The sequence below is a fragment of the Ambystoma mexicanum genome, chromosome 8, assembly GCF_040938575.1.
Source record: "Ambystoma mexicanum isolate Mex_15411 chromosome 8, UKY_AmexF1_1, whole genome shotgun sequence".
In the NCBI taxonomy this organism is placed as follows: Eukaryota; Metazoa; Chordata; class Amphibia; order Caudata; family Ambystomatidae; genus Ambystoma; species Ambystoma mexicanum.
Window position 1 is genome coordinate 1,522,655,805 of NC_090929.1, and position 23,066 is coordinate 1,522,678,870.

General features: G+C 43.4%; 1 protein-coding gene across 1 annotated transcript in view; it reads left to right on the forward strand.

Annotated features, from left to right (window-relative positions):
• The window catches only part of CFAP58 (cilia and flagella associated protein 58), a 938,919-nt gene that overhangs the window by 763,130 nt on the left and 152,723 nt on the right, over positions 1 to 23,066 (forward strand). Inside the window, exon 16 of the mRNA XM_069611751.1 lies at positions 9,401 to 9,520. Within this exon, the coding sequence (XP_069467852.1) occupies positions 9,401 to 9,520 (120 nt within the window). The remainder of the gene's footprint in view (positions 1 to 9,400; positions 9,521 to 23,066) is intronic.

The following is a 23,066-nucleotide window of genomic DNA, read 5'->3' on the forward strand; positions in this document are numbered from 1 at the left end:
TTCCTGCAGAGCCCAGGTAATTCAATCAGGGAAGTGTCATATCCCTTTTGGTGTGAGCAGCAAAACGGCAGCTAGGCCTGGGAACACAGCTGTGACTCAAGTTTCACTCCTGATGGGGTTAGTTGCCAGGCAGAATTCAGTTCCTTAAGCCAGGTTTCAGATAAAATGTCACTTTTTGTTTCCCAGTTTAAGTCAAGACAATTTTTTTACATATGCAGCTAGAAGGCTGATTCTAAGTTTAAAACTATGACATTTAAACAATTGCAACCTATGTGACACTCAAAAGTAGGTCACTCAGTCAATTTAAACATTTAGATTTTTTTTTAGTGTCTTTCAGTCCAAATTTACTTAAACTGCTGAAATCACAGCTCAGTCAGTCTTGTTATAAACCTTCAAGTCACTTCAGAATATAACTTTACATTGGATCCACCTCTTAAAATGTCTTTCTTTGGCATGTTTTGGGTTCATTTATTCAGTTTTCTACAAAATCTGGTGGTTTTAAAACGCCGGCTTTTGGATAGTGGTGAGTACTGGTACTGCACCCCTTTTTGGGATTTAAGAAAATGAATTCCCAACAGTTATGGGTTTGCTTTTGGCAATCAGCATTGCCATTCCCAATGGTTTCAGACTACTGTGTGGGTAGTCCAATGGTGGTTTTAGGCAGTGTCCTTCTGTGCCATAACATCGGCAAAAATGGGTGGCAGCCTATTCTTCATGCATTTCCCTGTGCATTTTCTGGGAAGCTCTGGCCATCATGATGTTTTCCATGTCAGTACTGCACAGTTTTGAGGTATGGCTCGGATGCATGGGTAAATACATCCCACACTTCCTTTCTTCATTGGGTTTCTCACACTCTTTCCGGAACTGGTTCTCTTCCTATCTTTCTAACCACACCTTTGCTGTTTCTTGGTCTGTCTCTTGCTCCCCTTCCACTTCTCTTCATTATGGTGTACCCCAGGGTTCGGTTCTTGGCCCCCTCCTTTTTACCTTTTATACCTCACCTCTCTCTGATGTATTTTCTAAATGTGGGTTCTCTTTTCACATTTACGCTGACGACATGCAGATTTTCCTTTCTTTCTCTAACTTTTCTGATTCTCTTCACACTTCTCTCTACTCGTGCCCGAGTGCAATCCAACAATGGATGCACACTCGCTTTCTTAATCTGAACCCCACTAAGACGCAAATCATTTTCTTTCCATCTTTCTTTCCATCTTCCTCTGCTCTTTTTCCTCCTGTTGCTGCTCTCTCTCTTTCCAACCTGTCTCATTGCCTTTCTCTGATTTGACTCGCAATCTAGGTGTAATCTTCTCTCACCACATTAATTCTAGTGCCCATGTCTGTTGGCTTCACCTATTTAATATCCAAAAGATTTGACATCTATTGTTCATCTATTGCCTGCTACTAAAACTTGAATTCCTGCTTTCATCTTCTCTCGTCTTTTCTACTGTTCTTTTCACCTGTTTGTCCTTCCTGCTTATCAGCTCTTCCCACTCTGGTCTGTTTACCACCTTTCTATTCAGGCTCTCTCTTCCTGCATTCTCCTCATGTCCTCTGCTCTTCTCTCACTATCCTGGTTTTCTATCAAATCTCACCTTCTTTTGAACTTCCTATGCATTGTTTTCAAATCTCTCCATGGTCTTTTACCTCCCTGTCTTTCATTTCTTATTTCCTTCAATTCCCCTGCCCGTTCTCTTCATTCTCTATCTCTGCTCCTTCTTGCCATGCCTAAGCCTCTTTGTGCCCCTTCCCATTTTCAATCTTTTGCTCGTCTTGCTGCAAAGCACTGGAATTCCCTCTTTTTACTTTGCTCTTCCTCCGCCCTCCCTGTCTTCCTTTCTAGATTCAAAACCTTCCTTATGTGTCCACCCTCTTAATTCTACCTGTCATCTAATTGCATACTTGAATTTTTACTCATGAATTTGTATTGATTTGTCCCCTTGTTCAGCGCTTTGGCATAAGCACTTAATGAATGAATGAATGAATGAATACATGCAACTACAAGCCAGAGCTTCTACACCCTTGTCAGATGGCATTTCCTCACAAAATAATGTTAGAATTTAAGTTTAGTTGTCAGGAAAGAAGCATCTTTCAGAATAGTCATTCATATACCTTTATTTGAAATTATATGTAACAAAGTGTTGGGTTTACTATGAATATCATTTCAATATACGTTGTTTGTTCATTCTGGGTAGTAGGATTTGAACAGATATTTGAGTTGCATTTCTTGTTTCTTCATTAAAAGGCTGTGTTTGTAAACAATGATGTGCATTATCTAGACCTGTATTTTAGGTCCATATATTCCTTCCCCAGTGTAGGATTTTCCATTCTGAAATAAAACATTAGTATAAAACTGTTTTTTTCCTGTCCCAGCGGTTGGGGTTGGATTGTTATGTTTCGTAACCATTAAATTGGGGTTGCTCTCATCCATTTAAAAATCTGAAACAGTTGAATGTTCGAATCTTGTTTTGGGTTGGGTTGTTAAATTTCCCCGATTGGTGCCATCCAATTACAAATCCTACATTCTGCAGTTGTACTTTGGCATGGCTCTATCTGTTTCTATATCTGTAACCAATAATTTAATACCATATACTTGGCATTTGCCCTTTATAAAGAAATGTTCTCGTATATACCCTTTTGAACCTCCTTATGTCCTCCCCAACGTCAATTTACTATTACCCCGCTCTATGGCTGTTCATATCTAATCACTCTCCATGGTCTTGCTGACTGAATCTCACCGTACTTTCCACTCCTCTTCTCTCCACAACCTATATGTCCCATTCCCTCCATGCACGTCCTGCCGCTTTTGCTCCTTGCCCAACTCAACCCACTGGAATGTGGTCCTCTGGACATCAAAGCTATTCCATCAGCGGAAACTGTTTAAAAGACAAGATCATGCTCCACTTGCTTGGGGTTAGGGAAGCCCTCCAAGCCCTACCCCTCTGCCTTCCTTTCTTAAATGACTGCCCAACCCACCTGTCCTCGTGATCTCTCAAAGAATTACACACATGTAAATACTTGCCTTAGGCTCTGAATGCCATGTTCTATAAATGTGCATTGGAAACTGAGCATGTGCATAGCCCTCCTTACTGTGAGACCCAGCTAGAATTCTTCATGGGGAAAGGAAACTCTAGGACCCCAATGGAATATCTGACTTTTATTGTCTGGGGTCAACCTTCTGTTCAGGTATGTAGAGCATCACTTCTTGATTCACACACCTGATTCATCAGTCTCAGGAATCATCACGCCAACAAGTGTGCAAGCTACTCTTTTGGCATTGAAAGGTAAACGTTATGTTAGACAGTAAATAGTAAATTACTCACTAATCGTCCAAATGATGTCACAGCCATTCTATCCTCATAACAAAATTCAAAGGCTGTCTGAATCAGTATATATGGTTGAATGTTACAAAAATTTGAATGTTAGTGTGGGTGTTAAAATAAAACGAAATAAGCACCATTCCCAGTGTGCATTATGTACTTGCATCATTCAAGCATACAACCTTTTTACCACATACATAGGTATCCAACATAACGCTCTGTGCTCATTTGTATGTTCTCATTTGTCCCCTTCTACTTTCTCATAGCGGTATTTTGAAGGAGCACAATAGTAGTCTCCATCTTGAAATGATAACCTACCAGAAAAGTATATGGTTTTCCTAGGTTTTGGTAATGTGCTTAATTAGTAAGAAATGTGTAACCTTCTTATTATGACGAACATATATACTGGAAGTGATCATTAAGAATTCCAAATTTTAAATTGTATTAAGCTCTCCATGTTTATTACCTCTGTTTATTAGTATGAAAAATAGTGCACGTTTCATTCTAGAACTGTCACATTAAAGCAAGAAGGCTTCTCCATCTATTACAGTAAATTCACCCTTTAAATACTGCCAGAAATATTATATGATATGATTTGGTATTTATAACGCGCCTTTACACAAGTGTTTCTAGGCGCCACAAGACAAGGAGGGGCGACAGAGGGATGACATGACATGCGATCTTACTAGGCCTTGTGTCATTCAGATCGTGCAAGTTCAACAAGAAGTGCAGGGTACGTGGGGAAGTGCAGTCCGAGCAGCAGGGCTCTGAGTAAGTGTGAGGACGACAGAGGACTACACAGGTGCAATCCCAGACCGGAAGTGCTGGGTAGGCCAGAAGGCAGTGCAGGGTGACTGGTCAAGTGGGGGATGGGGGGGTACCCTGTGTGACTCTGAGGGCAACCACGTTACCAGTCAGGACGAGCAGACAGGTACATTAGCAGGGGATAGGGAGAGAGATGGAAGAAGAGAAGAGGAAGGTTTCGGGCAGCTTCTGGAACTTCAGGTGATCCGGCTCAAGTCTGAGAGGGGCAGGGAGGCCATTCCAGAGGGAGGCACCTGCAGAGGAGAGAGAGCTGCCCCCACCTCTCTGTTTGGGAAGCATCTGACCCGCAGAGAGTTTGATGTAGCTGAGCGGAGGGCTCTAAAAGGTAGGTATTTAGGAAGATTTACAGCAGATCACGGCTCCAGAAAGCCTTGTGGATGATACAGAGGGTCTTGAACTTTATCCTCGTGCCACTGGGAGCCAATGGAGAGATTTTAGAGCTGCAGAGATGCAGTCCCTGGACTTGAGGCCAAGGATAAGTCTTGCAGTCCTGTTCTGGATTAGTTGAAGAGGGCGACGAGTAGAGTTAGGAAGATTGAGAAAGAGGCTGTTGCAGTAGTCTAGCCTGTTGAGAACCAGAGCTCTGGAGACAGTGAGCTTCTGGGGAAGGTGAGAAAAGGTAGGATACCTCTGAGGAGGTGCAGCTGGAAGTGGGCCTTTTTGACAAGGTCTTTGATATGTGGGGAGGAGAGAGTGGAGTTGAAGATGACGCCAAGGTTTTTTGCCTCACTGGGGGCGAGTGAGCACATGAAGGGTGGTCAGAGGGAGAGAGGAAAAGCACGAGCTGGGGTCCCAATGAGAAGAATCTCTGTCTTGCTGCCTTTAAGGCAGAGGTTGTTAGCGGCACACCATCCCTGAATAGAGGATGGACGGGAATGAGGGAGGAGGGAAAGGAGGCTGAGGGTAGCCTGAAGGAGAGCTGTGTGTCATCTACATAACACTGAAAGTTAGTGGAGAAAGTAGGGATCGGGTTGGCCAGGGAACCAGAAAGACATTGAAGAGCCAGGGTGAGAGGATAGAGCCATGGGGAACAGCACACGTGGAAAGAGAGGTCGTGGAGAAAAAGGACCCAAGTTGGAGCTGCAAGGGTTGGTCCGAGAGGAAGGAGGTGAGCCACGCCATAGCCTGGCCAGTGATGCCAAGGTTCACACTGAATATCGGAAAGTAAGATCTTGGGGAGCAGGACTAGCACAAATGGTAAAACCACTGCACACCAGTCCGAATTCAAATCTTTAGTAGGATACATAGCAGCAATCGGCAATGCTTCCTCGTTCAAAAGGTCCATGATGAAAAAAAAAGGTGCTGACAAATGATTACGCTCATGTACAAGGCCAGGTACCACAGGCACTTTCTTTTTTTTTATGTTTCCCAAGTTGCTGCAGAACTGCATGAAAAATGACTTCCAGTGGCTTCGTTTATTCAGAGGCAGGTATAGTCTAAAGCTGCTAAGATTAAAACTTAATTGCTGAAGTGGTTCAATACATTTTTAGAGAAGAGGCACTTGTATGAATTGAGTAAAAATGGTGAAGGGGCAATTTTATGGAAGGCTAACATTCAAGATGATCGAGTGTTTTGGATTGTCAAAGTTGGTTCTGCTGGAGTACATTTTCACTTTGCTTTTAAAACTGTGAAATGAACATGACTACTAAATAGTTTCAATAAGGACGGATTTGAAGTGTAAGAAGCAAATCTGCACAAGCCTGCTCCCTTCCGGGACAACTAATGCTTTCCTGTTAAAAAATTGCGTCCAGCATTTGTTTGACATTTAAAACCATTGGGATCCAAATAAAGGAGGTGAAATCTGAAGAAAAAAAATGAATAGCTGTTTTTGTACTTTTTGTTGTCTGGTTGCGCGTATTTCAACGATGGTTGTGCGGCTTTAGCAAATGCGCACCTGACAACATTACTCTCACCCAGATAGAAAGAGACAAATAGATTGAGAAAGAGAGTGCATAGAGTGAGTGGGAGAGAAAGAGAAAGAGAGAGTGAGAGATCAGTACATGAAATGCCAGGTACAGCGCTAACTAATGGGCCGGCTCTCGCCGCATCCGAGATCCGGCATCAGTTCACTAGCCGGATCTCGGGATCTGGCTTGCCTCTGCCCCAGCCCTGTCAAACGGTGAACATTGTGCTCGCGTGTGATCTAATGTGGCCTGTGGGAGCGCACTGTGCACACAAAGCCTGTGTGCACAGTGTGCTTGTGATAATATGCTCTGTGCGAGCGCACTGTGCACAGATAGCATCACATGATCGACCCCGCAAAGATGGGGGCTTGGTGGTCATTGCCTTTCCCAAACAGATTCTGTTATTTGTAGTCTTTCGAAGATGCCTTGAGAAGTACACAAATCAATAGTTAGATACGTACACATATATTTCTGTGGGTATCATACTATGGTTTGTGTACTTTTCAAGCTCAATTTTTAAGCTATTTCGAACATCCTTTGATCGGAGTTCAACTGCCAGCTACGCCCCCTCTGAACTTTGCCTCCTCGGCCCTTGTGGGATCCCCCTTCACATATTTTCCATTTCCACCACTGGTCGGGTATAGCTAGTTTATTGATATTTTGTCACCTATTCTCAGTATGTGTTCCAATAGAACCCCTCCGTCCACAGGTTTCCCTCATCCACTTACTAATGTCGATACAGGAACTGCCTCCTTGTAATGCATGTGCAGGTTTTCATGTTCGAAATCAAATCCTCGCTTTTGATAAATGCAAATACAAACATAACACAAAGATAGGAAGCAATAAAATAAATGGAAAATACTTTACGTATTGTGTCAAGTGTATTATTTAGATTAACAGTACACGAGAATGGGAGTTTATTTGGCGCCTGCATGGTTAAACCTGCGATCTTTGCTGCTTGCAGGCGTCTGCAGCAACTCGTAGATGAGCACACTTCATATGACGCCCTTTGACCTCATTCGTCACACTCTCCAGTGTCTTAACCTGTTGCAAGCGCTTGGTTTAAACTGCGCCGATTTACCCTGCTTTCTGAGCACTAATCTTGTCGGTGACACATTATCTGAGCCATCTGTTGGTTTAAGATAAATGCTTCTCTAAAGAGATGTTCACCCTGTACATTGTCTTGAATTTATTTCTGATGAGAATCCATTTATAACAGTGATGGCTTTGGGGGTAATGGAGTGAGCGAGGGATGGAGGGAGGAAGGAAAGTGCTATTTCCTGGAACAGATGATTTTTAAAGCAAGATAAGAACCCAAAACTCCATCTTCGAAGCTCGTCATTCGTTGCCGACAATCGGGTGCATTTAATCAATAAGAAAATAGCTTTTTCAATAAAAACAAACCGCGATAATGTATCTCGAAAGCGGGACTTGTAACTTCAGCGGATTATTGAGAGCTGGGACACGGCATCAGGGAACAACGTCTGGCGGAAGGATTTCAGGTGTTTTTTGCTGCTGTGTACAGTGTGTAGAATTACCTTACACTGCCAAATGAAATACATTGCCACTGATCAACGGCCTCGCACGGCGTGAGATGCATATTTATTTTAGAAATGAGAAAACAATGGACAGAATAACGACTCGGGAGACCCTTCCATCTTTCACCGCCTCGGCGGAGTGACGCAGTAGGAAGCGGACAGCAGCCCCGGCTGAGGCAACTTGTCTGCTGTGACAAGCGACGGTGCCCGTACACACAGAGCTGGAGATTTAATAGGTACACCCTTTCAAATAGGGTGCCATCAAGACATGCCCTTTTGCTATATGTTGACCAATACGTGATATATGGAAATAATGCTGCATTTTCACACAATGCGAAGTGACGCAGTGCACAAAGCAGAGATTGACCCGTTGCTCAGTGAGCCAGGCTCTTGCAAATGACCTCTCTGACAGAGGCTACTCTATAATGTGAGATTTCTTCATGTATTTCATGAGCCCCATTGGACTTAGTGGGCTGTGTTTGAGGAATTCAACCATCTGCACGGGGATAGTGCACTTGCCTGGGCTTTTTAATTTTTGTTTATTTAAAAGAATGAATCTTGGGAGATCAACCTCCGGAAAATATGTGGAGCCATTCCCGCACATATTTTCAACGCTCACCGCACAGCAGAAAAATATCTATGTACTCTGAGAGGACACAGTTTATCAGTGCCGCCCTCTGCTGTCATGTGTAGCTGACACCTGACAGTTGTGGGTACATCAAAAGCCTCTGGCCATAGGCAGCCTGATTAGCATTTCAAGGCCCCATGGATTTGCATCTCCATTGTGAAACCTTGCTGGTGGTGGCGAATACTGAAGAATGTTTATTAGCAGGCCTTGCGGAAGTCCTGGGTGCAGGAAGTGACCATGGAGACTAGACACCTCTTTGTAATGCAAGGTGTCTACTTGGTACTAACACCTCTCCTTGGTATGACAGGGCACTGAATGTCCTGTCTGGAACCACTCCTTTCAGAGCAGGGAAGTATGTGAATTGTAGGAGACGAAAACCTGCCTGCAACCGTCTACTTAAAAGGAGGCCCATGTTGTGATCAAGCGCCGCCTAGGGCTCAGTTAATTAGGGAGACACTTTGATGTACAGCAGACAGGAAGATGGGTGGGACTTAAAAGTTTATGTTGTCATCCTTCCCCTGTCTGTTGCCAAGTGCCCTGGTTCTGACCTGAAGCATCACTGAAGATTGTTGGTGGGGATTCAGGATTTGTTCATTAAGGTGGGCTTAACATACACCAAACAGTGGGGCCTATTTGGCTTTAAAAGAGGGCAGAACCCTTCACTGATCAGTTCATTTGAAGACTTTGCAAGGAGTATGAAGGAGTACTCATTTGAACCCGAGCTGAAGGTACAGTCTACCTTACATCTTCCGCCAGTGGAGGATAGCTCAGGGGCAACGTGCTCACCTTGGAAGGAAGACGACACGGAGCAACACAGGTTCAATCCCCAGGTCTGCGCTTAGAAACCTCTGTGTATTATGTGCGTTATAAATAACCTATCGTATCATAACCCTGGCTAACAATATAGTGAGCAAGGGTGCCACCCCCGTACACCCCAGCCTAGAATGCGTGATTTGATCAAACTTTTCGGCCATTTGGAATTATCTAACGACCGAAATCCGGTCAAATCACGCATTCAGGCATATATTTTCGATCATTTTGGATGAAAACTGTTCTTGTATAGGGTTTCCCTTGGGCTGCCATGTACATGAGATGACATGTATAAGGTGGTGCGTTGGTCCAGCCGCATGATGTCTGAGTCATCTGCACCCTTTGTTACCATAATTAACATCTGGCTTTTCTTCATAGGAAAAAGAAAAACTGTATGTGGAACTGAAGCACATCTTGGCACGGCAGCCAGGCCCAGAAGCTGCTGAGCAGTTGCAGATCTACCAGCAGACGCTAAGAGAAAAGACCAAGCAACTCAAAGTAAGTTGAATCATTTCAATGGATGCACAGCATTAAAGGGGAAAGAGCACTGATGGGCAGTGTCACTCCTAGATGAGGCTATACGTCTTTGCCTTCTGCTCACTTCACCACACATGCATTGGAACTGCTGCCAGAATAGTTACAGATGTGTTGCAATGTATGTGCTCACTCTTGCAGTTATGCACTATCCTAGAATCATTCTAACTATATGCTTTCTACAGCCATAACCCACGTGACCCAAAGGCTCTCGAAGTTTACTTTGCTGGAGAACCCCCTAGCAAGAACGACATATAGCGCTTAGCCTGCAGATGACATAAAAACTGGTAGTGTCTCTTTCCCCTTGGCTCAATGATATAGCCTTATAGACTGAGGAAGGGGTCATCATAACAGGTTAATGACCTGCCACTGGGTCCATAAGTTGGGAATGGATCATTATCCCTAGCGACTATGACCCTTTCCAAGGTCTCTTAGGCTTTTAGCACAAAGTAGCACCAGCACATCATGTTTTGAGGATTTGGTGGTAAACTAAGAAAATAAAAAATAAATGTTAGTTTACTAATGAGAAAGTAAATTGAAAAAACTCTGTAAATTAAATGGGGTTTTATTTGGTTGTATTGAACAAGGTTGTCTACATAAATAGATATTTTTTATTGCAAACTTGGTTTAACTTAATAGGATTTAACATGAGTATGCCATATATATATATATATATATATATATATATCTATATATATATATATATATATATATATATATATGGAAGAAGACGGAGGCGTGGCTGCAGTATTCGTTGCTTATTGCGCCAAATCGCGGGTACCTAGACAGGGGAATACTTTGAGTGGTCATTGGAGGCCATTGTTGTAACGGCCCGATAGCTTGTGCCGCAACCACTTTGCGCCAACCTGTTTCCGTGGTGAGTGGTGGCAGGTGATTTTCAGAAGGAGAGTGATTTGCAAATGACATAGGTTTAGTGGGAGTGTGGGTGGCTGTGTTGTGCTGTGCTGGGCTGTGCGGATGGATTGCGGTAGTTGCGCACATGGGGAAAGCATTAGTGCATGAAGTTATGGTGGGTCTGTTGAAGGGTTGGAGTATTGGGTGGATGGCCCAAGGCTGTAGGCCATAGGGCATGCAGTCAGGAGCCTAGGCCTTCAGCACACTCACCGCAGCAATGCATGTCTTACTCTATATTCGGTAGAGGGTGGTACTTCCATAGTGTGGTGTGTGGAGATAGGTTGGTGTAGGGCCAATGTTGCGAACAGTATGTGGGTAGGTTGGCAGTGACAGAATACTTTGTGAATGAAAGTGTGTACGGCTGTGGTATGTGAATGAAAGTGCACAGGGGTGCAGGGCACAGTGGTTTCTCTCTACATTATGGTAACGGTTGCACTTTTTAGCTGCACAGCTCCATGGTGGTGCACCGGGTGGGTAGGTGTAGGAGTGCTGATGGCAGTGGTTTGTATGTGGATCATCGTACTTGGTGACGTTCATGGTGGAATTATGTTGCGGTGGGTGAGTTCAAGGCCTAGACTATTGGGTGCATGGCCGAAGGCCGTAGGCCGTAGGCCATTCTCTCAAGAGCCTAGTGCTTGAGCACACCCACGCAGTGATGCATTTGGGACTCTGCATCAGTTAGAGGGTGGCGACTTGTATGAAATGGTTGTGGAGCACATTTCAGATGCAGTAGAGCAGCGGAAGTGAGCTGGCATGCATGTACGTTTGGTTTTGTAGGTGAGGTCACTGTTGGAACATGGTAAAGTTTTCCTGTGTGGTTGGAGATGGTGCAGTGAAACATCACACAGTGTGGGCACTGGGTGCAGTGTTTGCATATTGGCAGTATGGAAGAGGGTATGGTTTATTTATTTTTATTCATTTATTACATTTATATAGTGCACAGCAGCCCTTGGGCATCGAGGCGCTGTTACTTGCAGGGAGCTTAGTTAAAGGGTGAGGGCAACGGGGAACAGTAGTTATACATCAGGATACATATAAATATACATATAAGCATGGTACATTTATGCGGTATAACAGGTTTAGCTGGAGATCGTAGCGTACATCAGGTGAAGAGCACAGTTTTCATGGCTTTGCGAAATGCCATGAGAGGTGCATCGCCTCGCAGGGTAGGAGGTAGCGCATTCCAATGCCAGGGTGCAAGGAAGGGGAGGCTGGAGCCACCTGCTCTAGTTCTTCTTACTATGGTCACACAGAGCATGTTGACGTAGGTTGAAGTGTAGCTTACATGTGCTTGGATAGTGCACTATGTACACATTGCTTGAAGTAGGGGCAATGTTGTGAACAGTTTATGGGTAGGTTGGCAGTGACACAATACCTTCTGAGTGGAAGTGGGTAAGACCATAGTTTGTTAATGAAAGGGTGTAAGGGTGCCGTAGACAGTGTAATGTTTTTAGAATATGGTAACTGTTGCATTTAACACTGTATAGCTCCATTGTGGTGCAGAGGTTGGATAGGAGTGGTGGGGCCAGTGGTGTGTATGTGCAGAGTGGTAACTGGTGACATTCTGACATGCATGGATGCATTACGGTGCCGGGAAATGTTTGCAAGGCGCACACCCACTGCAGCAATGTAGGGTTGACAGTGTATGAGGCACAGGGTGGTGATGTTTGGAGGATGGGTGGGGAGCACATTGTAGACGTGCTACAGCAGCACAGAGAGTTGGAAAGGTTTATTGTGCATTCCATGGTTGTGGTGATAGTTGCAACATGCTACAGTATTTGGTGTGCGGTAGGAGATGGTGCAGTGAGAAGGTGTGCAGTGTGGCTACAGAGTGCAGTGTGTATAATGTGAGTATGAAAGAGGGTATGGTTGAAGTGCAGCTTATATTTGCCTGGTTAGTTTGCTGCTTGCAGATTTATTGAAGTCGGCCCAATGTTGTGAAGCTGTTGTGCTTAGTTTGCCAGTGGCAGAAGACTTTGTGAATGGCAGTGGGTAGGGGTGGTGCAGGCTGTGGTATGTTTGTGGATTCTGCTAATTGTGACATGGTTTCGTGAATGGATGTTCTATGGTGTGGGGGAGTTGGGCAGAAGTGCCAGCACGTATGTTACGTTTGTGCATATTGTTTGCTGTCCACATGGTAGCATGCATGTATCCATAGTGTTGTGGTGGGTGTGGGCTGCACTGATGTTTTCCTGGTGAAAGGTGTGCTGGACACGCCTCAGGATGTTTGTGAATGCTGCAATCATGCATTCCTTAGCAGAGGTTTCTGGTGGGGGGGTTTTGGAATGAAACGGAACGTGCACTGACAGTTTGCAATGGGAAAAATAGGGAGTGGTGTACAGAAATGATGGTGTGCAATGCAGAGGTTTGTATGTGATAGCTGCATGCGTGTGTGATACTTTGACAGCCTTCAATGAGGGAACTCTGCAAAAATGCCACTGCAAAGGGAAGAAATAATGTGTCTGTTTTACTGGGCTGTGGACCTCACAGTAGATGGAAAGGCACACATGGCACATTCTGCCATTATAAGCATGCTGGCCATAGAAATGGAATTGTGAGAAATACGCAATTAGGTGTTTAGGGTGTGGTTGCCAGGAAGGGCGGGTACCATATCCTCCCAATACTGTGTCGTGAGTTTGGTGGAGATGGAGAGACGCACAGTGCTTATCGTCGGTGATAACATCTGCACAGGTGTTGTGTGCAAAGAGGTGCTGCTGGTAATTTCGGGTTGGAAGGAGTGGACACTTTCTGGGGCTGTCAGGGTGACTGCAGCTTCAGCAGGATAGTTCGGCTTTGCAGATATGTGGCCTCCGTCATGAACGTACACTTTGCCGTGGTGCACTATGGAAGTGTACATTTGGGTTACATGTCATGTGGACGTTTAATTCATCACTTGAAGAGGTTGCTGAATGCAGTGCTGCGGATTTCTCCTACTGCCAAGGTTGTTTTCTCATGCATAACACCAAGAGGAGTGTGGGCCCATGCCGGTGCAATTTGTCCCCAGCCAGAGGTCGGAAGGTGTGTTCTAAACTAAAGCATGTGTTAATTTATGCAGACTGCTGGCCTGTTCTCCATCCACTATGAGATCATGAGGCGGCAAAATATGCAGTGGTTCTGTAGAAATGGCATTTATTTGAGTGCCATTGGCAATGCCTTTTTATTTTACACTGTGCAAGAAGCAATGACCAGAATGGGGTAAAAATGTGAGGAGAGGCAAAAAGAAACTCGTACAAAGAGGAAAAACAAACAAAATTCCTTGCACGTAAAAAAAGTTATACATCTATAACAGAAGACTCAATCCCCTACCCAGCTTGACATTGCTTCCCCCGCACCCCCTAACCCCCTCCTCACTATCAAGAAAAGGTAGCAGATTCCTCTGTACTTTGAGGATTACACGTGCCACGTCCTGGGTGGCCATGTGGATGTATGCAGATGGAGAAATCGCGCATACATTTACTGAAGTTTGCAGTGGACGTGCTTTGGAATGGCACAACACTTGTACTGTAATTGTGTAACGGTACATTTGAAGTGTTGTACAGGAGTGACCGTGTTTGATGATGGCAGCTTCAATGCGGATGGTGGATATGTGTGTCCCTATTTATGCGTAACCCGATGAGGTAGTGGTGTAGAGAAGATAGTGGAAAGGGAAGAAGGACTTTTCCAGTTTTACAGGGGTGCGGCCTGCGCGGAACTTTGGGAGGCGCACATGCTAGAATCTGCCCTTCCTACCATGTTGCCTAATTGACATGGGACTGTGGGGATTGTCCAATCAGGTGAATAGGGTGTACAGCAATAGGAAGAAGGACTCCAGCTTCACTTGGGCCTGGCCCTCGCCCTACTTGGGGAACCACACGTGCCACATTCTGCGCTTCTCGCCATGCTGGCCTATGGAAGTGGGACTGTAGGGATTGTCCTTTCAGGTGCTCAAGGTGTGCGTCACAGGAAAGCACACCAATAGGAAGAAGGACTCGTTCTGCTTCACTGGGGTGCAGACCTTGCGCTAGTTCGGAAAGCGCACGTGCCACATTCTGCCCTTCTAAGCATGCTGGCAAATGGGAATGTGCCTTTGGGGATTATCCAATTAGATGCTTGGTTTTCGCCTCACAGGAAGGGGCGGTAACACATTTTTACTGTACTTTGTGTACTCAGACTGGTAGGAATGGAGAGACGCAGAGTGCGGTTACTGGGTGATGTCTTTGTGGTACATTTGCACAGGTATGATTGAAATTGAAATTTATTGAATATACATATAGCACAAAGCTTTGTATAACATTTGATTTAAAAAAACACATGCTCATTACAATTAACCAATAAATAGTACAAATGATTGCTGACAGCTTGGGATACATTGCGTCGTTTTACATATAATCTCAGTATAAACATTTAAAAATCTCAACAATGTGCATATAAAATCTAACAATAGAATAGATCAAATTAATGTCATTGCCTTGTAGAAATTCATACCATAATCGAGGAAAATCAGATATGCTGACAGCATTGGTGTATGATTTAAAATATTGCAGACGGAGACAGTTTAAACTTTCACATGTAATTAATAGGTGAGACAGTGATTCTTCTAGTAAATTGCCACATAATCTACAATATGTATGGTTGTATTCAATTTTATTCAACCAACTTTTAGGTGATAATGCCACAGATGTATTGAATTTCAACAATAGATACACCCGAAATATATTAGGGCTTGGATATGCCAATATATATCTCGGAGTGGCTACACCTACTCGTCTGTATTGGCAAAAATCTTTGGCAGATGTTAAAGATTCAAGGTGGTTCATATTATGATGGAAAGCCAATATAGCCAATTTCTTTTTAAGCCACAATTTAATGTTACCTGTGTCAATTGAATCTCCTTCTGCGTTAAGCCACTGGCTATGAGTGCTTTTCAAAATACCAATTATGCCAACTGGTTTAGAGGCATCCAAGGCTAAAAATGCTTGTATGTAAGGCACCATTATTGTATCAGTTGGGACACTGGTTAAACGCTGAAAGAACAACACACATTGTGATAGGTAGAGATTCGATATGCCCTTTAGGTCAAATTCAAGGTACAAATATTGAATGCTTATGTTTTTGGGTAGTCGGAGCAGACGCCCAGGAAAGAGACTTGCATGACAATTTCGGGTTGGAAGAAGTGGAGGCATTGTGGTGCAGTGTCGATGTCTGGAATTTCGATGTTTTCATTGACCTTTGCAAAGAAGTGGTCACTTTCGTGCCTTTTCATGTTGTCGTGCTACAGTACGGAGCTCAGCATTTGGGTTAGGCTCCTTGTTCATATGTGTTGCATCAACTCAAGAGATTGGTAAAAGCTGTGAAGCAGTTTTTTCCCACTGCGAAAATTCTATTCTCATCTATACTGCCAAGAAGGAGGGACTTTTCTAATGCACTTTCTTCACACCTAGAGGGCGAAAGGTGTATCATCAATGAAAAAATGGTGACTTTTTTGTGCAATTCTGGAATGTTCTTCTGCAACAATTACATCATTGGTTCCAAAATTGCGGTTTTCTTCCATGACAATGGAATTCCTTTGTCCAACATTGGCAATGGCATTTTGTTGCTCCATCTACAAGATGCGTTGAAGTTCTTACTGTAAGAATGTACAGAAAAAGAAAAATCTGTATAAAAAGCAAAAAAACCTTTCCTGGTCCATACCACTAAGAAGAGTATGTGCCTGTTCTAATGCAGTTTGTTCACAGCAAGAGGGTGGAAGGTGTATCAGCAATGGAAGCATGTCTACTTTTTTGTCTGATGCTGCAATGTTCTTCGGCAACAAAGACATCATTGATTCCACAAATGTAGAGTTAATTCATGACAATGGCATTTCTTTGTCCAATATTGGCAATGGTGTATTGTTGTTCCATCTGCAGGATTCGGTGAGGAGCTTACTGTAAGAATGGGCAGAGTGCAGAAAAATAAAAATCTCGATGAAAATCACAAAAAGGCTCTTTTTAGAGCCACCACTACTTATGAAATCTGCTGCCCTGGTTGAAATGTATTCCGCCACGCCCGTACACAGCACAAAATCTATGCAGAAACTCTGTTATTTCTGGAATTCCACGTGCCACAGCCGGGCCAGTTGCACAATGGTGTGCATGGAAATGGGTTTGTGGAAGCTAAGAGATTGTGCAATAAGGCTTCTGGGTGTGGTGTGGGCACGAATGTGTTGGAAGCGTAACGTTTCCAAAATGGTCATATGAAATATTATATATATATGGAGAAATGAAGATTTCTTCGACGGCGTCGAGTGTTTCGAAGACTACTTCGACAACATCGACTGCCTCGAAGATTCCTTCAACGCCATTTGTAGTGCCTTCGAAAACATTGAAGAATACCTCGACAACATTGAAGGTAACTGCCACGACTTCGACGCCATCGACACTTCTGTCGACGTCGACACCAGGGTTGAAACATATTCCTGAAAAAATATTTCACCCTGAAAACAGACATGATTTTTTCCATACTATGTCATCTGTATATGGAGAAATGTCATCAGAAAATGAAGAATATGAAGAACAAGATGAACCTGAGGTTACATCAGCAGGGGTAAAATATGGGACAAGAGATGTTCCAGAGCAATTAATAAATCCTCAATCAAAAATGCAGGATTTGTATGAATGTTTACAGTCTGCAAGTGGAATAGACACATCTCCTGAATATGAATTTGAGAGACCAGATCCAGCAGAACATGCTGATCTGGGTTACAGAAAACTCATGAATAGAGTAACAGAGTTTATGGGGTGGGGTAATAATGCACCTGTATACCAGGATGATGATATTACAGATATTTTGTCAGGAGGTCCTCAACCAGACCCCATACTTCCTTTTCATATTGCCCTGCAAAGGAGAGGAAATGCTGCTTGGGAAAGACCAGAATCTAGTCCAGCAGTAAATAAAAAAATATGTGGAAAAATACAGACCTTGTAACTCTGACCCAAAGTATTTGAGTAAACATCCTTCTCCTGAGAGTCTGGTAGTTCAGGCAGCCACATCAACAAAAAATGCTGCATACCCCACTATTGCCCCTGATAAGGATGACAAGAAAATAGATACTGATAATCTTTGAGATCCAAAGATTTTGTTGTTTACTTAGCTGTGATTACATGTGACTGTGTGAGAGTTAGCAAGCAGCCGCAGCGTTAATATTTTCCAAACTCACTACGGATTGTCATATGTGCAGTGCAACCTTTTATGCACATGTACGAAGTGCAGTGAGCAACTTGCTACATACCTTCACGGTGCTAAGTTCAGAGACAGTGTGTGAGTTTTGTGGGTTATGGAAGGGCAAGCTGCTCATCAATGAAGGCAATGGGCCATTTAACACGCCCAATGCACACTGGAGTATCCTGCTCCTTGCTCCCAATGGGCCTAAATTGGTAGCTTTTCAACACAAAATCCGTAGGCGGCAGGATTGTTTCAAATGATGTCGCCTGTCACATGAATCGATAGGGTTGGCGACAGGGGCGGCATTACCAGGAGACAGAGGATGACATACACATACGCATACATATAGCTGTGCAACCGACAGACGTCCGGTGCCACAAGTAATTAAGGGAATGAGAAGATGCGGACATGAGACCAGTCCTGTAGTCGTATGGACACTTCCATTGTGATTGGACATATGCCGGGCAGGTGCACTCTCAGTAGGAAACCTCCATTTTGCTCACCTGCAGGCATCTCGGGTAGCACTGTGCGCTACAGAGACACAATGCAATTGCAGCACCAAAGCAAAAAATATGCATACACTCACAAACAGTTTACATGTACAGGTTTAATTTGTAAGAAACATCGCCAGTATTAGGACAGGGTAGGGGTAATAGTAATTGTTTAGCAATTGCTCAATTTTTACATACAGGCTGTGTATGTTGCTTTTTACAACATCTCATTGATTTCTCGTGGATACATGCTGTTGCAGAAGAGGTGCCACTTATGATGCATTCCTTCATTGGAAAGTATGTCCAGTTACACACAAACATATGTGTGAAGTGTACTTAAAGCAATACATATTAACTATATTACTTTTGACACTTTGCTGGTGGCCAATGCAGTTACTATCGTTACTCCTTTAGTGAAGAGGGACGTTGTCTTCCAGCCATTCTAGCGTGCTTGGCAATGTTGCATAAAAAAAACAAATACCATGGTTTGCTATGGTGGTACACTGCAGAAATTCAGCATTCATAGGAGAGACTTCAGTGCAGTTACCAGGTTGCAGTTACGTTCTGCTCTCAATACTTTTAATTCCTTACTCTGCTATTTGCTTCTTCGTTTCCATGTACAGCGGCAGTGTGGTAATATTGTTGGATGCACATGCCACTTTGTGTACTGGTGTGTTGCATTATGGTGCATACTCTAAGCCTTTGGTCTGTTTGTTTCACAAGTACAAAGTTTGCACAATTAACTTACTATTTGTACATATTTATTCACTTTGGTGAATGGTAGCAGTATGTAAGACAACTCATGCTGTTTCCAGCAGTTTGAATGCTAGCCGCTATATGCGCACAGACATACAGTTTGTGGTTATTGTGCTCATCGGTATGGAGACATCAGTTTCGTATGCTGTATGGTACATCTACACAAACTAATGGCTTTCTGGTAAAAACCTATTAAATTCAGTGAACAAACTTTGTTAAAGGGACATTATGTTAAGTTGCGCTACTACAAACCTATTACCTTCACTGAAAAATCTATACTGAGGAACTTCCTAGATCCACTGCCCTACTAAAAAACTATCAAATAAACCAACAAAAAAGGTTAAAGGGACGTTATGGTTAAGTTGCACTACTAAAAACCTATGAAATTAAATGGAAAAACATTGCTACAGGGACGTTATGGTTACAGGTAAAACCGAAAATCTGCAGGAATTCGCCAGTTATGGTAAGGTACGCAACCATAACTTGCGCTACCCCTGTGCACTGCAAGGTTTAACACCCATGACCTCAAAGATGACATCACAAATGCTCCCCAGCCAACATAAAGATGCCAGGGAAACTAAATGGTGTGTGTGTAAAAAAAACATAAGATAGATTATGCTTCACATGCAAACTACTGGCAAAACATTGGAAAAGAAAAGCCTGCTTGGTTGCCATCAAAATTTCCTGTGGGCCTAGTTAGGCAGACTATGTGGGTGTCTTTCTGCAAGGGAAATCCAGAGAAAGTGAAAACCAAAATGTAATCTGAGTGCAGATTGTAAAAGCACATAACATTGCGGGCGGAGAAATAAATGGTATGACATTCATCCAGGATTGTTTTCGGTGAGTTTTTTGCTGCTGATTTCTGGCCCAAAAAACTAATTGAAAAATATGTGAGGGAGGTGGGTAAAGGGAAATATAACGGTGGCGGGTGCGGGAATAGGTAATTACTGGGAAGGCAGAGTTGGACTGGGAAGGCAGAGTTGGGGAGGAAAAATCGGCGGCAGAAAATTGTGAAATACAACTTGGCTATGGAATGACATAGAACCAGATCAATGCATCATTGTTCAATGAAACTGTCACCCATCAAAAGGTGTGCATTGTGACAGCTCAGACCCACTTTTCTGCAGAAAAATGAACAGCAGATAATAATAAGTGTATTTTATTAATGATCAAAAGAAACAGCTCTGCATTTTCAGCGCAAAAGCAAAGTAAACCCTGATAAATAAAACACACCGTATGTCAAAAAATAAAGGCTGAGGTTAGAAATTGCAATCTGTGACTTTCATTTCAACCAAGGACAAATGGTGGGGATGTGAGCAAACTTCGCAAAGAACTTCCCCACTGCAAGGCTGGCTTTTGTATCCCACTAGCTGTTTTCGACTGCAATAAAGTGTTGCTGCTAAAAGGTGTTGAACACAGACTTTCGCTAGACTTGGTGTCTTTGAAAGGGCAGTTCTGAGCTATGGCATCCCAGGTATTTACAACTTCAGGCAACCAACTTCAAAGAGTCTAATAAAACACTGGCAGAGAGGGACAAATGGCTTGGAGGACGGGAAGCTCATATTTGCACATAGGAAGATTCCTTCCCTTTGTTTAAAAGGACTATTATAATTTTGGCCTTTTTTTTCAGTAACCTGAAAGTCATACTTTCTTGATTGACATCTCTTTCTTTAGGTAATTACCAGGTCATTTTGGGGATATAAAATTCATACACCTACGACACGGGGTACTGTAATGACCATCTAAAATGGCTTTCTAGCTCATCTGAAAATGTTTCAAATTTGAAAGTTGGTGAATGGGTGGAGGTTAAAATTAGGAATATGGATGATAAATTGCATGTTCCTAATGATTATGCTTTTTGTAAAAATGGCGGAAAATTGCTGTGCAACATGGTGCAGACCTGGTTGCTGTTTTATTAAATCCCCCCTGAACAGCTAAATTGAAAAATATATATCTATATCATGGCAGTTACTAATAAATCACAGAAAGCTTTTGATACATAACTAGTTTTGGCAAAAAGTTGCCATGAGAACAAATGGCGTTCACAAATGGGAATTGCTTTATGTCTGCTCCAGACTCCTAAACCAATCCTTAGGTATGAGCTGGAGTTGGGAGTAGAGAGCAGGGTAACTGTCCAATCCTATTTGTGAGAACTCTTCCAGGGTACTTCCCCGAGATTGTAAACTTGATGGTGTCATCACCACTATATGAAGCGGAATGCACTATGAGGAAGGGACAGAGCTGCTGAAATTGACCATCAGGGAGAGCTGCTGAAAATTACCTTCTGACAGCTGCCAGGAAACACCAAAAGGAGATTTTGCAGAGATTGCCTATGGGTGGAGCCGTCTATTTCTAGGTAGGCATAAAACTGACTGGCTCCCATGGTGGAGAGTGGGAGGCCATCCCTGAGAGTGGAGTGACCAGACCCCTACCCTATCTTTCCAGAGGGTCCTGACATGCAGGTGGCTGTCATGAACTTTAAACAGATGTTTTCCATGTAAGTAAACTTGAACCATTTATAAACCAAAATGTGGGGGAATCTAATGGCCTTAAATCCTTTCTCTTTATAGTGGGTAGGTGGGGGCGCAGAACTGTGTTGATCCTTAGCCCAGTTAACCAACAATATCAATTTGATTAATTCCCCTTGGTGGAACACCACAGGGTGATTTTTGTTAAAATTCAAAATTAACAAAGCTCATTCCTGGCGTGCGCCTAAAACTATAGACTGTAATTTAATTCAGTGAACATATTTGTTCCTGTTGACCCCGCCTTCTTTACGAAGAAGGGTGTATTTGTCCCTAAACTAAAAAAAAAAAAAAATCCCTAACCTTCCAGCTTCCCCAACATTGGCCTTTAAGTGAAGGGGGGGGGGGCTGAAATCCAAAATTCTTCAATCAACCTAATTTTTCTGTCAGACTTCCCCAACACAGACCAAAGTAGGGGGAGGGTGGGGTTTGAAAACAAACTGCTAAATCACCATGGGTTTATTTTAAAGCGAAAGTGTGGGTGAAATAATAAATGCCATTTGCATTTGCACAAGTTTGTAAAACTAAACTGCTAGCCTTTTAAACGTGCAGGAAAATCAAAATTGCTCAGCATTGCAGAAGTAATTGTTTTCCTTTTGTTTATTGATCAGTTTATTTCTTTAAGTGTAGAAAGAAAAGTATTGAAATTTGTGTTTTTTTCCTAACCCATTGGTGTGATTCACTTATTCAAATATATTTCCTATACCAAGCCTGGTTCTCGGCTCATTGTAGGCACGGGGAGTGAGTTTTGAGTGACTATATATGAGTCTTTAGTAAGGCCAGGGGTAAAGAATTTAAGCGAGTATTGCAGGTCTCCTTGATTGAAGGTGGGAAAGAATTCCCAAGGTTAAGGGTGGTCTCAATATAATATGACATGCCCACACCCACCCTAGGGCTGTCCCTGCCCTGCTCTGACTACGCTCAGCATCACCCCATTCTTGCTGCCCCACCAACCCTCCCATGCACACCAGCGGAACCTGATAATCCTTTTAAACACATAATCTCCTCCACACGGATCCTCTCTTCGCTGCACACTTCCCCTTATCTCTCCCCCAGATCCTTGCCTGCATCGCTCACTCTTACCCTGACTACCTCATCCTTTTCACCCAACCCAGTGAAATCTTTTTTCAATCAATACTCTGCCAGACTTCCTAGGAGGAGCAGCTGCACACCGTCGCGGAACACGTGACTGGAGCCAGTATGACCGCAATCCTCTGCGAAGCAAGGTAAGCCCTATTGGGCAATTGATAAATGAAGGTGTGCACCCCAAAATCTGCTGCACTTTAATAAAATAATAGGCAGAATTTGCGCCTTTGTCGCAACACCACCACGCTACGTTCTGGTTCCCCCACAAAGCATTATTCATCTGCACAACAGCATCAGCTGATCCAAAGTCCTTTGCTTCCTGAGGTTGGAAAACACTAAAAGATGGCCGCCGCTGTATGAACACTGTAGTGCTACCATTTGTTTAGCTGTTTGAAGGATCCGATTGGGCAGCAGTTGCTTTAATCTGCCCAATCCAGGAGCCGCCAGGCGAACGCCACCCCCATCCGCCACCTAAGGCCCACACTCTGGCCCCTGCCCCACCTGTCCCAAGCCTGTCGGAGCCGAGAGAAGCCAGCAGCCACAGCGATTGCCCCAACA